This window comes from Cyprinodon tularosa, unplaced genomic scaffold, assembly GCF_016077235.1.
Source record: "Cyprinodon tularosa strain WSP-4 unplaced genomic scaffold, ASM1607723v1 ctg248, whole genome shotgun sequence".
NCBI classification, from domain to species: Eukaryota; Metazoa; Chordata; class Actinopteri; order Cyprinodontiformes; family Cyprinodontidae; genus Cyprinodon; species Cyprinodon tularosa.
In genome coordinates, this window is record NW_024038921.1 from 933,327 (window position 1) to 946,590 (window position 13,264).

Here is a 13,264-nt window from a genome sequence, read left to right on the forward strand (position 1 = left end):
CTCTTTACTTAACCCTCTTAGAAGGATGATTTATATTCATGTTATTGAAACTCAGGAAGAATATTGTTACCTCAGAATGATAAAAGTAAGAATGTATGTTATGACCTAAGGGTGTTGGTAGCGAGCTTTACGGAGCAAGACGGAGAAAGAATACAGAGCCATGGTTAAAGACTTCAGGGAAACCACAAACATACAATGCCCTCAGTAATATGAAACTTTATCGTCCTCGCACAATTGCACTAACGCAATCCCCCCTCAGTTTTATTGCTCTGGCAAACTTGAAGTTGTCATACCGAGGCCTGAAATGTTGAATGTAATTCAGATAAATTTTTTTTTTTTAAGGACAATACATGCCATAATGTACATCGGTGATGTTTTTAGATATATAAAACATATTTTCTTTTGTGTATAGATGTAATTCTCTTTTAGGATTTATTGGAAATTTGAATGCCATGTTAAGTGTTAGTTTAATTAGTGTTAGGGAGATGATTGTGCAGACAAACTGTCATAACAAAGCACTCCTGGATAAAAAAAAAAAATATTTTCCTATATCATCTACGCCATGTGCTATATTTCAATGGTTGCTAGATGTCTTAGTTAAATATTAGCAGTTGACTTTCTTATTACTTAAATCTGTCAAAAAGATAAAAGGTATGAATACATGCACCGTATTTGCAACTTTTAATTAATCTTTTTTCCTCAAGATGTTGCTTTAATTGAAAGAGTTTAATTGAAATTAAATAATACAAGTGAGTGCAGATTTTACCCATCTAAAAAAACTAAATTTCTCATAATGTAATAAAATATAGCAAAGATATTAATGTCAAAAAAAGCTTTAACATCTTTAGGGAGGAAAAAAAGAGCTCAATTTTAAGCGCTTAGTTAAAACAAATGTGCGCTCTAATGCCACAAAAAGAACATGTTCCATTTTAAGATATGCACAACAGCAACTATTTTATTTTTTATGTGTTTCTCTTATGCAGTAAAGAATGTGGAACAAATCTGAACATTTGTGACATCAGTGTAATTATCATTATTTTGCATTCTCCTTTACCGTTTCTACCTCATTCTGAAGACATTGTACACGGAGGTATTTATTTCATGTCTTTTTCAGATGCCGGCATAAAAAGCAATGTTTTAAACTGATGACCTGTTTAAGTCTACCTCACTAAAGACTGCTCTGTCATGTTTTGTCAAATGAAAATATACGCAAAAAAAAAACAACAAAAATCACACTTGGATTTGTCTGTTTTTCTTTGAAAACAAAAAGAGGGTTGGTCTACAACTAAGCTTGAAGTATCATCAATACGTTTTACAGCATTTCCATTTCTTTTTTATCTATCTATGCAGCAACTGAACCATGTATTAGCTACCTAGGTGGATATAGCTAGCTACTGTATTTGATGGTTTAAACCAGTGATTCCCAACCGGGGGGTACTCGTATCTTTAGTGGTACGCGAGTGCATCGCAAGGGGTACATGAAAATATTGTATATCTTAGGTAGTAAAATAAAATAGGGTTGGGATCTGTTTTGCTTTGCGAGGACCCAGTTGAAAAATGAAACAAGATTTCAATCAAACAAAAGGTAAGTTTTTCTTATACGTTTGAGTCACCTTCAGCTTTGACACACATCAAATTCAAGTAGAGGAACAGACTGGATGTAGAGAACAGCCTGCGATTGGCTGTTTTTCACACTGAGCTATCGGAGCTCATCAAAGCAGGTTGGGTGTCTTGATGAAAACAAAGTAAAATTAATTAAGCCATTCTTACTATAAATTTTGTTCTGTTTTGTTCCAAATTCATCAAGTTTAAATGTGATTATAATTGAGTTACTCAGAGGAGCTCCAGTTTTATAAATACAGGTTTATAATATGACTTTATTTTATATTTATTTAAATTCCTCACTAACTTCCAGGCAACATATTTATGTTGTTTTTTTATTTGAGATGAAAAGCATAAAAAGATTTAAATGCTTACGTTAAAAGATTAAGTAAAATAATTTGTATTTTATCATTTTTTTGTACGTTCCACTTTTGGACAATAGTAATTTTTGACTGACAGGGGTATGCTCAAAGGGGTACACAAGTCAAAAAAGGTTGGGAAAAAGTGGTTTAAACGACAAACATTTTGCACTAATATTCAAAAAGACAATTCAACTTCTGGTCTTTATGTATCTGTTATTCTCTCTGAAAGATTTTTCTCTTTCTTACATTGATTCAAGTTTAACCTTCTCACTTTGAGGTCAGTTGAATTACCAAAAGTTTTTTTCGTTTCCAGACATGAGAGAGAATTTTTTTATGTTTGTTTCTAGTTTAAAGTTGGACATTTTACTTAATCACTATGCCCTTCAGTAATTAGAACAGACCACGTGGTGATTTCACCGTTTCTAATTACTTTATTCACAGAAGCTGAGTTCAATGAAGTCACAACTATGGATGCATAAGGCAAAACCCAAACCACTCTATTTTTATGTGGAACATTATCTTAAAGGAAATATGGGAACAAATGTATGTGATTCCTCCTTGGATGAAATCTTTAGATGCCTAAAAGTGTCTTAGTCTAACCATACAGTATATGGATATTAAACAGAATATTTCTAAAAGATTTTTAGTTTTTGTACTGTCAGAAATTATAACTTATTTAGGTCCATTAAGCATAGAAAAGTTCTTTCTTGTAAAACTGACGATTAGCTTTTAGATAGCTTGAGGAAAAAATGTTGAAAAAGAAAATATGAAAAATTAGTGAACAACATTAAGAAAACAGAGAATATTTGGAAATACCACCTGGCCTAAAAGAGTAAAGGTTAGATCCACTTTATTAAGAAAGCGTGTTGAAATTATATGTGAGTGTATTTATACAGTGTATGTTAGTACATATTCTTAACTATTAGTTTAATAGACCCTCCTTTTTTTTTTTTTACTACATTTTCTTTAATTAACATATAATAGATATGAGCAGACACTGCAGGCCTTACCTGCCTCCATCATCACTGCTTAAAGTTCAACAATAATTGGTTTAGCTTTTTAACCTAATAAATTAAATTGTCATCTAAAATCTATTTGTCTTAAAACAGGTTATTGCTGTCAAATGTAAAATTTGATCAAACAGAAATCCCTCACACTAAGCATGCATGCAGACACAGTGGAGATGAAAATCTCCCTTTTAGCAGGAATAAACCTCCAGCAGAACCAGGCTCAGTGTGAGTGGCCATCTGCAAAGGCTGACTGGGGTTCAAGGAGATGGAAGGAGACATACAGAAAGAACTTTAAAGCACTGATCTAGAAATACCTTTTATGTTGGAAAAGGTAAAAGTAAACCAGCTCCTTAGGTGGCTCTGTCTAGGAAAGAAACAGTTAAGCAGATTTTCTCTGAGCCAGTTTTTTATATCAAAAGGATAAAAGGTTATTCTAAGTCTGACATAAAAAAAAAAGAAAAAAAAAAAAGAAAATATGAAAATTAGCAAATACTTTTGACCAGGAAGGTAGGTATATCTCTGTTAATTTCTTCAAATTCAGTGTCAACATGTTAAAGTGCTTTAAGAAATATTTTATTTAAAGATTTGCACCATTTAGTTTACAAAGAATTGCAGCAGAAATAATAAAGCAGTAGTTGTCCTGAGTTGCAGGCTTAACAGTAAAGCTTCAGAAATCCATATAATCATAAGAATGACACCTAATGGAATATTTTGCCATAACTGGTGTGAATATTGAAATACTGTTGCTACAAGCTATGCGGCTCTGAAGCTGAATCACTGATCTAGACTGATCTTGACCCCAGAGGAGAGGTCAAGAAGATAATCAATTGATCTTTCTTTTCCCATAGGCAGTGTTTTTCTTTGTCAGTCTTATTTTTTGGAAAAGTAAAATTAATATGTTCCACCTGAACACAAACATCATTCTCCTCCACCCGATGCAGGAAGAGATCTGGGTCAAAAAGTAAAGACTACTGTTTTGTGCTTGATTAAAAGAGACCATATGACCGAATCATGATTCAGTTTTCACTGATTACACAAAGAACCCTCCTGTCTGTGTGCTCCCCTCACTTAAACACTACCAGTCTATGTCAGTACTTGTAAACCGGCTACTTTCTCAAACATCTCAGCAATGTCCCAATTAATCCTCAGTGTCTTGGTCCTACATTCAGTTCGATATATAAGACGACATAGATCTGCAGTTCTAACCGATTAACACTCGATGGGGATAAATGGTCATCATTAAAAGACATTGATTGTTTTAAATTTCGTAATAATGCAGATACCACTGAAATAAGTATCTGAAAGTTGAACGGTAAGCAGAGTACCTGCTTTTGACCATATGTGGCCATCCATTGTTCTCATTTAGTTTCCTTCCCCCTGAGTAGGCTGCCTCTTCATCTGATTTGCTGGCTGTGGGTAAAAAAGGTGCTTTACAGTGTACAGTCTGAGTCTGTTGGGAACATGCTGCTGACTCAGCCTGGGCCACTGCATTCATCTATCTGCACTGCAGTGCTCTCCCCTTCTCTCTCTGCTTACCCCCTTTACACCGCTCCCTCATTCAGATCTCCACACAACACGAGGAGGGGAGAAACACCCATGCGCACACACCTTCCATCTTAGCCTTAAGACACACCCAACCACATAAAGCAACTGGACCTTACAAAAGTATCAGATTTTGTTGTCTGTAGAAAAAAAAAAAAAAAATTCTGTATTGATCTACTCAAACCCACATTCTTGTTGTTAATGTAACAAGAATAACGTTCTTTTTTTTGTTGAAGAACCTGAAGAAGAGGATGTCCATTGTGTTTGACCTCTAAAACTAAAAACTCAGTAGATCCATCTTTGGCTGCAAACGCAGCCCCAAGTCTATGTACAATGCTCTATTAAGCTTGTCCTTTTCATGAACTGTAAGCTTATAACCACAAACAGGCTTAAATTGGAGAGCAACCAGACTTTTGCTCAGTTTTTGAAGACGTTTTGAAATTTTTCCAGGAGTCTTGGTCAATTTTGTTGGCTTGTACCAGAGCAAACTGTAGTTGGAGCTCTGCTATATTTAAAGAGCACCTCTTCCACACATTCCAAAATCAGATGCAAATCAAATAGCCACTCATTGTTCTTCTGGATTGTAAGCTTATGCTTCTGACCAACATAGCTTTAGCTCAGTCAGATAAGTTGCACGACTTCTAGGAACATCAAATTTCAAGTTTTGCCAAAGGTTTTCAACTTATATTAGGCCCTCGACCTCGATTGGGAGCTTTTGGTTTGACCTAGACTTTTTAGTTTATCGTCTTTTGGTTTCCTTTGTAATCATTACACTTCTTGACATGCTGACAGTTTAGGCTTCCAGTTTTCATGATCTCTTCAAAAAGTTTGATGTCACAGACCAATATATTGAACAAGGAATGAGAGAAGTATATATAGAACTTCTTTAAATACAAAGTTCAGAGCAAGGGATTTTTTTTTTATCATAATGCGGTTCTGTTTTAAGCTGCTTCACAGTTTTACCCCTGACCTGTCTGCTGTGTTCTTTGTTTCTCATGATGCTGTTTGTTCATTTATATACATCTGACTTATTTACTGTACAAATGGATGTATACTGATTCATTTATATAATTTTTACTGGAGATGGTTTAGCAGCTTCAGAATAATGGGGCAAATACAAACACTTGCTTCAAATCCTGCTGGGAACTTCCTTTTCAATCAACGGCCTAATTTTGCCCAACTTTTGGTTGATCCACCATAGAAAACACAAAACATTGGATTCTCTGGTCGTAATATAGAACATTAGATTCATGGCGTATAAAGAATTTACATTTTGCTTCTAATTCTGGGCCAAACAAAGACAACAAAATGAAAGAGAGAAAAAAAAAAACGTTAAAACTTTTAAAAAAACATTTGAAAAAAAAAAACGACACATACTACAGCGATAACTGGAAGGCTGCTTTTATTGTTTGGAAATAGATTCGTGCTCAAATGAAGACATTCTTTCATTGAATTCTCACTTAATTGTCCAATGTGGTGTGCAACATATGCCCTCTTTCTTGACTGTAATAGTGAAAAGAAATGACAGTCAAAAGCTGTTTTGCTTTTTTCTTTTTAGTGAAGCTATTTTCAAAGAGAAGAAATTCATCTCAGTCATGCTACAAAACAATGGCCTCATATCATGATCGATAAACCAACGTCTGAAAAGAAAATGAGAACAGAAGTGTAAAACAGAAGGCAAGCTGTTTTCTTACTGGCGGACAAGCCAGCAAAACAACAAAACACAGAGAAAGAGAGCACTTCCTACAAGACTCTAAACAATGTTAGTCCAGACAGTCTAACCTATAGGTGGTGAGTTATCAGTTCGCTTCAACCTCAATATGTTGACGTGCTCCGATTTTGATCCGCTCAGAGGGATTTGAGATCTTTGTTGCAGGTTTTTATTGATAGAAAGCTAAAAAGGCACGTGCCGTTAAGAGATATTGCACCATAAACAAACATACAGACAGTTAAGACAACTAATCCTTAAATCTTTAGATATATCTTATTAAAAGTGTTGGCAAAATCAAAAGATCAACTTTAAGCTGCAGCAAATGTGTTAACATTAAAGGTTGGGGGAATACATGAAGGGTTAAGGGGCTGCAGCAAGCAATTGAAGTGTTCTGGTTAACAGCAATTGCCTGAAAAAAGGCAGAAATGAAGGTGCATGTTTATGTGTATGCCACTTTGCATCGGTGTATACAAAGCATGGGAAACAATAGGGGCAAGACATCTTCACATACACTATATTGCCAAAAGTATTTGCTCACCTGCCTTGACTCACATATGAGCTTAAGTGACATCCCGTTCCTAATCCATAGGGTTCAATATGACATCGGTCCACCCTTTGCAGCTAGAACAGCTTCAACTCTTCTGGGAAGGCTGTCCACAAGGTTTAGGAGTGTGTTTATGGGAATTTTTGACCATTCTTCCAGAAGCGCATTTGTGAGGTTGCACACTGATGTTGGACGAGAAGGCCTGGCTCTCAGTCTCCGCTCTAATTCATCCCAAAGGTGTTCTATCGGGTTGAGGTCAGGACTCTGTGCAGGCCAGTCAAGTTCATCCACACCAGACTCTGTCATCCATGTCTTTATGGACCTTGCTTTGTGCACTGGTGCACAGTCATGTTGGAAGAGGAAGGGGCCAGCTCCAAACTGTTCCCACAAAGTTGGGAGCATGGAATTGTCCAAAATGTCTTGGTATGCTGAAGCATTCAGAGTTCCTTTCACTGGAACTAAGGGGCCAAGCCCAGCTCCTGAAAAACAACCCCACACCATAATCCCCCCTCCACCAAACTTTACACTTGGCACAATGCAGTCAGACAAGTACCGTTCTCCTGGCAACCGCCAAACCCAGACCCGTCCATCAGATTGCCAGATGGAGAAGCGCGATTCGTCACTCCAGAGAACGCGTCTCCACTGCTCTAGAGTCCAGTGGCGGCGTGCTTTACACCACCGCATCCGACGCTTTGCATTGCACTTGGTGATGTATGGCTTGGATGCAGCTGCTCGACCATGGAAACCCATTCCATGAAGCTCTCTGCGCACTGTTCTTGAGCTACATGAAGTTTGGAGGTCTGTAGTGATTGACTCTGCAGAAAGTTGGCGACCTCTTCGCACTATGCGCTTCAGCATCCGCTGACCCCGCTCCGTCAGTTTACGTGGCCTACCACTTCGTGGCTGAGTTGCTGTCGTTCCCAAACACTTCCATTTTCTTATAATACAGCTGACAGTTGACTGTGGAATATTTAGGAGCGAGGAAATTTCACGACTGGATTTGTTGCACAGGTGGCATCCTATCACAGTTCCACGCTGGAATTCACTGAGCTCCTGAGAGCGACCCATTCTTTCACAAATGTTTGTAAAAACAGTCTGCATGCCTAGGTGCTTGAATTTATACACCTGTGGCCATGGAAGTGATTGGAACACCTGATTCCAATAATTTGGATGGGTGAGCAAATACTTTTGGCAATATAGTGTATCTACAAAAAAGAGAGAAGGGGGAAGGAGGGGTTAATGGGGGTTGGTATGCTGGTTGTGCAATCTTCTCACCAAGGCAGGCTCCAAAATTCTCAGCAAGCAGCCAGTACAACATCATGCATTGTAGGCCAATACTCGATACTGGGGAAAGTCCCGGGCAGGCCAGACTTTAGATTATTCTCTGAGTGTACCACACAAAGAAAGCTCAGTGGATTTGGTGTCACCTCAATGCCAGTGGACAGGAGAGTTGAGTTACGGACATGGTTCTAACCTCATTATATATATATATATATAAATATATATATATATATATATATATATATATATATATATATATATATATATATATATATATATATATATATATATATATATATATATATATATATATATATATATATATATATATAGGTATAAAAGAATATATAATATATATGTAACGCAGCTCTGAATATGTGTGTATTGATTTATACAGCTTTACACAATTTTCTGCTTTTATTATAGAATCTTTTCACTTATGTCTTATTTCCCTCTTTATTATGAAAAAAGACACAAAAAATCTACACCTCCTAACAAAGCATTTCAGCCTAACAACAGTGACAAAGAGGCATCAGCTGGAAGCCATTCTATTTATGGTTATTATTATTTAGTGTTAAAGAAATAGCTGTAGTTTTTTTCTTTATGGTAATCTTTTATTTACAAAAAAACTACACATGCTCTTAAAATAATATATTACATTATTTATAGGTCATTAAAAAAAGAAAAAGATAGCTTTTGCAGTTTGTGCCCTATAGAGCATAGCCTGAATGTATATATTCATGACAATTTATTCTTTTTTTTTTCCCTCAAGAGAGAAATCTTGGAGATGTTGGAGAAAATGCATGGTGATAGCTTTTATGTGTGTCATCCAGATTTTTATTTGGTTCAAGTTGATACCTAGACCGATTCTGGAGACTTCATGCAGCTGGCGGGTGGGATAAAACGGATGAGGGGGATTATCCATAAACAAGGAAGTGACATCACTGCACAACAGAAGGTGCAAATGCTCTAGGTTGTGGTGCTCAGGTTCACAGTACCATAAGAAGAGATGCATCCGGTTCTCTGTCGGTTATTTGGTATGTTGTTGTTTTTTTATACAGTTACCGAACATGAAGGAAAATAAGAAGCTCAAAACTTGCTAAAATTTGGGACTTTTTGATTACTGTCTTTGTGCTACTAAAAAATCAACTAATCCCATTTCACCCTTGTGACATCTCCGTCTCTCATGGCCTGTGTTTGCAGTAAGTTTGAACTTCTTGTTTTTAACTTTCAATATACATTAAAATGGCTACAAATATAAATACTGCACTAGTTACAAGCAAGTTATGTCGCCTCCTCACACAGGACCTCTAGCCTTATATTTCCAATGCTTTAGAAGCAGGAAGTAATAAACTAACTCTGACCGGCATGACCGACACAAAACAAAAATGATCAAACATGATTTCATATATAATGATACTCCCACCACATTCAATTGCATTTTGTTGCAGAGCTCTTAATAATACATCTATAATATCTCCTGAGAAAAAGGGAAGAATTTTTCAAGCATTGCATACATTTCTAGGGTCTCTCTGTCTGATAACGACAGCAAAAAAAAAAAAAAAAAGAAAAGAATGGGCAGTCCCACTCCTTTAGTAAAGGACAACAAGGAATTACAAGGCAGATCTCTTTGGCTTCTCCACACACAATGTTCTCATCACCCATTTAGAAGTTTACCTCTCTCACTTTGACCATTCCAAACATACCTTTTAAGCACAAAACTGCTTCCCTTTTGGCTTGATTCAGTTTATAAAACTGCCATATAAGCCTCATCAGACTCTGAAACATTAAAAATGACACAAGGGAAGAAAGCAAGCGTTTAAATTAGCAAATAAAACACTCTAAAAGAAAAAAAAAATCCAAACTGCTGAGCCCTTTTTTAAAAGTAAGAGACAAAGTAAGTATGAGAAAGGGGTTGGCCAAAACCCAAACCGCGGACTCCCGCTTATGTAAAAATAAAAGGACAATGATGCAAAACATTACAGGAACATACAAAGTACAAACATAAGCTTTTCAGGCTTCCTTAAAAAAACTCCGGTCCAAACAAACATTCCAGTCCATCAATCTACTTAGACATTTTTTTCTTTCACGTTACACTTCTACAATCTTCTGAGCAGCAAAGAAAGTGCTTGCATTTCACCCACTAAGGTGATGTTTCATTCTGGTTATAGACTGAAATTCTATAATGTGTCGAATGCTGAAATCTGATCAGCGTCAGCTGATCAACCCACACACTGCTTGTTTCACTGAGGAAATTACTTTCCAACTCTGGAACTTTGATCAAAAAAGAAATGCCTTAATGGTACAGATCTGCAAGCAACCAGTGAGGTCTGAATATTAGTGTCTTGTGGACTATGATAATTCATGCAAAATTTCTGATCAAAACATGCCATCATGCAAGTCATTTCTATGCATTGAACAAGCACAATAATTATGTATTTGTCTGAAAATCTTTCTGCGTATATGGAAGCCCTTGGCCCCAAGTTGAACCCCTGTCAATAAACAGACCCTTTTACCAATTCGGTGCAAAAAGCCAATGTAAAATAAAGCATTTTGTATGTGGGTGTAACAAAAATAATGCGAGTTGTTGATCGAAATAGGATAAATGAATATTGTTCTTTTTTTTTTTTTTTGTCGGTTTGTTCCTCGGTTTGCATTTTTGCTGCTAAAAAAAAAAAGAGGAAAAAAATAAAATAAAAAATCTACTTTTGATTAAACAGGAGAAAACACTTTAGGCTCTCTCAGTTTGTGTCTTTCTCTCACTCACCACATTATCCACTGTTCGCTCATAGAGTGAGTCTTTCATTTGTGTCTATACACACTGACACAGATCAACTTTGGCTGCTGAACGATTGAGCAGCCTCCTTGTTATCCATCCACTGCAGCTACACGGCGCTGGAATCCTGTTTTTGCCTTCCTCCTCCTGGTGTACAGTATAATTACATGGCAGAAATGTGGCCGATTTCTTCTTCTATCATCTTCCTTCTCCGTTTTGTTAGGATTGGTTGTGTTGATATAACAGTGCCACACAGAATGCTGATTATGTTTGGTTTGACTAAAGTTCAGTCATTCCCCGCTTTCCCCTGCATCAGTATAGGAATGAAGTCTGTAAACAAAATTATTGAGTACTATTTTTCTGACTTGCAAATGAAATAATCTGTACATCAGTGTGGGTGAGAACTCTCTCACTCGGCTTGAAGTTACATTAGTTTAATCGGTACTGTTATTAGTGTGGTTATTTATCCCCCTCCCCCCGCTTAACACTGAGACTCCCTGATGTCTTTTTGGTTTCTGCCTTTCTCTTTTCTTTCTCCCCTGCCCTCATTGTTGTCATCCTGTTTCTCCTTTTCAGGTTTGGTAACACTGTCATAAGAAGGCAGGGAGGCAGTGGATGGAGTGCCCTCCTTCTTTTCTTGATCCTGATTCTCGGCTTTGTTGTTTGCCGGTTTGCGTTTGCAGACAAATCCACGCCGGGACAGGTGGGAGCGGTAGGCCCGTTGGATGATCCTCGCTGACACGTCCTCCTGCTTTCGCCTCAGAGTGGTTGTAATTGGCTCGTAGGATACTTTAGAGGGATTGGCAGCCACAAAGCGCTCTTCCATTTGTTGCCTAAGCATGTCCAGTTCCCCGCTGTCGCCAAGCACCCGCTTGGTAAAGGCAAACAGGATGTCCAGGCAGTGAATACGGTCTCCACTCACCATAGGCATGTCCATTGCAATGAGCTCAATGGTGTTTGGCTTGGGGACACGCAGTGGGTGTTCAAGTGCATCTGCAAAGTCAGATAGCTTGGCATAGGTAATAAACTGGGAGGCATCGGGGTCAAACTTCTCCCAAATTTCATAAAAGGTCTCAAAGTCATCCTCACTGAGTGGGTCTGCGCTCTCCTCTGTGGCCACACTGAAGTTCTCAAGGATGATGGCAATGTACATGTTAACCACAATAAGGAAAGAAATGATGATATACATGACAAAGAAGAAGATGCCAACAGACGGGTTGCCACAGTCTCCAGTGGCAGGTGTGCCAGGGTTCTCCAGAAGCGGGTCGCAGTCCGGTGGGTAGTTGAGGATGGGCAGCAGAAGGCCGTCCCAGCCTGCCGACGTGGTGATCATAAACAAGATGATCATGCTATTTCCAAATGTCTCAAAGTTGTACATGTCATCGATTCCAGCCCCGTGTTTCACGTAGCCAAAGTTGGACATGCCAAAGATGGAGAAGATGAACATGACCAGGAAGAGTAAGAGGCCAATGTTGAACAAGGCAGGAAGTGACATCATGAGGGCAAACAGCAGAGTTCTTATTCCCTTGGCACCCTTGATGAGACGCAGAATTCTGCCAATACGAGCCAGACGGATCACCCTGAAGAGTGTTGGCGACACAAAGTACTTCTCGATCAGGTCAGCCAGAAACATACCTGAGGTAACAAGAAAATACCACACTTAGTAAAAGTGACGACATTGTTTAACATGATAACTACAGCTGTTTCAGACAGTGTTGCAGTTCTAATATATTAATAGATACATATGTTTTAAATGATTTACTTATCAAACGTAGCATGGACACTTTGCATTGATTGGTAAAGTTATACGATAAAATTATGAAAATAAAGTTTATATAAAGATAAAATATAATAAAACACTGTCAGATTTACAGCAGATTTATGGTCTAAACGGCTGAAATTATCTCCACCAGCTCCTCTAAACCGCTGCTTGACACAATATGCTGAAAAGGGCTTATAATATTTTCATAAAACATTTGTACTTTTTGCATAGCTCAGTAAAGAACATTGAGGCCACCAGTAAGAGATGCACATTTTTAGCCATCCCTCCCCTCCCCATGTCCCTTGTCAGGCTCTGTCATAGATGTTCTCTGGCTTCTGTTAAAATTTTACCTTGCATTTTTATATATATATATATATATATATATATATATATATATATATATATATATATATATATATATATATATATATATATATATATATATATATATATATATATATATATATAAATAAATAAACATGCCACAATATTGAAATGTTGTCATTGCTTTTGTTTAGGTTTAATTGTATAAAGTCTCATGTTGGTAAGTGTTAAGCACCAAAAACTACAAATAATGAACTTTACAAGCTCTACAACTTCAAAAAAAAAACAGGACATAAATTGTAACTTTTGCCAATAAGGATGGTTGGTATTTAAACAATTCCAAGCAAACT

General features: G+C 37.2%; 1 protein-coding gene across 4 annotated transcripts in view; it reads right to left on the reverse strand.

The window, feature by feature from the left end:
- Positions 1-8,763: 8,763 nt before the first annotated feature.
- Positions 8,764-13,264, reverse strand: part of LOC119785394 (sodium channel protein type 8 subunit alpha-like) — a 77,764-nt gene continuing 73,263 nt past the window's right edge. For all 4 annotated transcript variants that reach the window (XM_038288027.1, XM_038288025.1, XM_038288029.1 and 1 more), the window contains exon 29: positions 8,764-12,463. In XM_038288027.1, the coding sequence (XP_038143955.1) occupies positions 11,310-12,463 (1,154 nt within the window). In that variant the 3' untranslated portion in view covers positions 8,764-11,309. The remainder of the gene's footprint in view (positions 12,464-13,264) is intronic.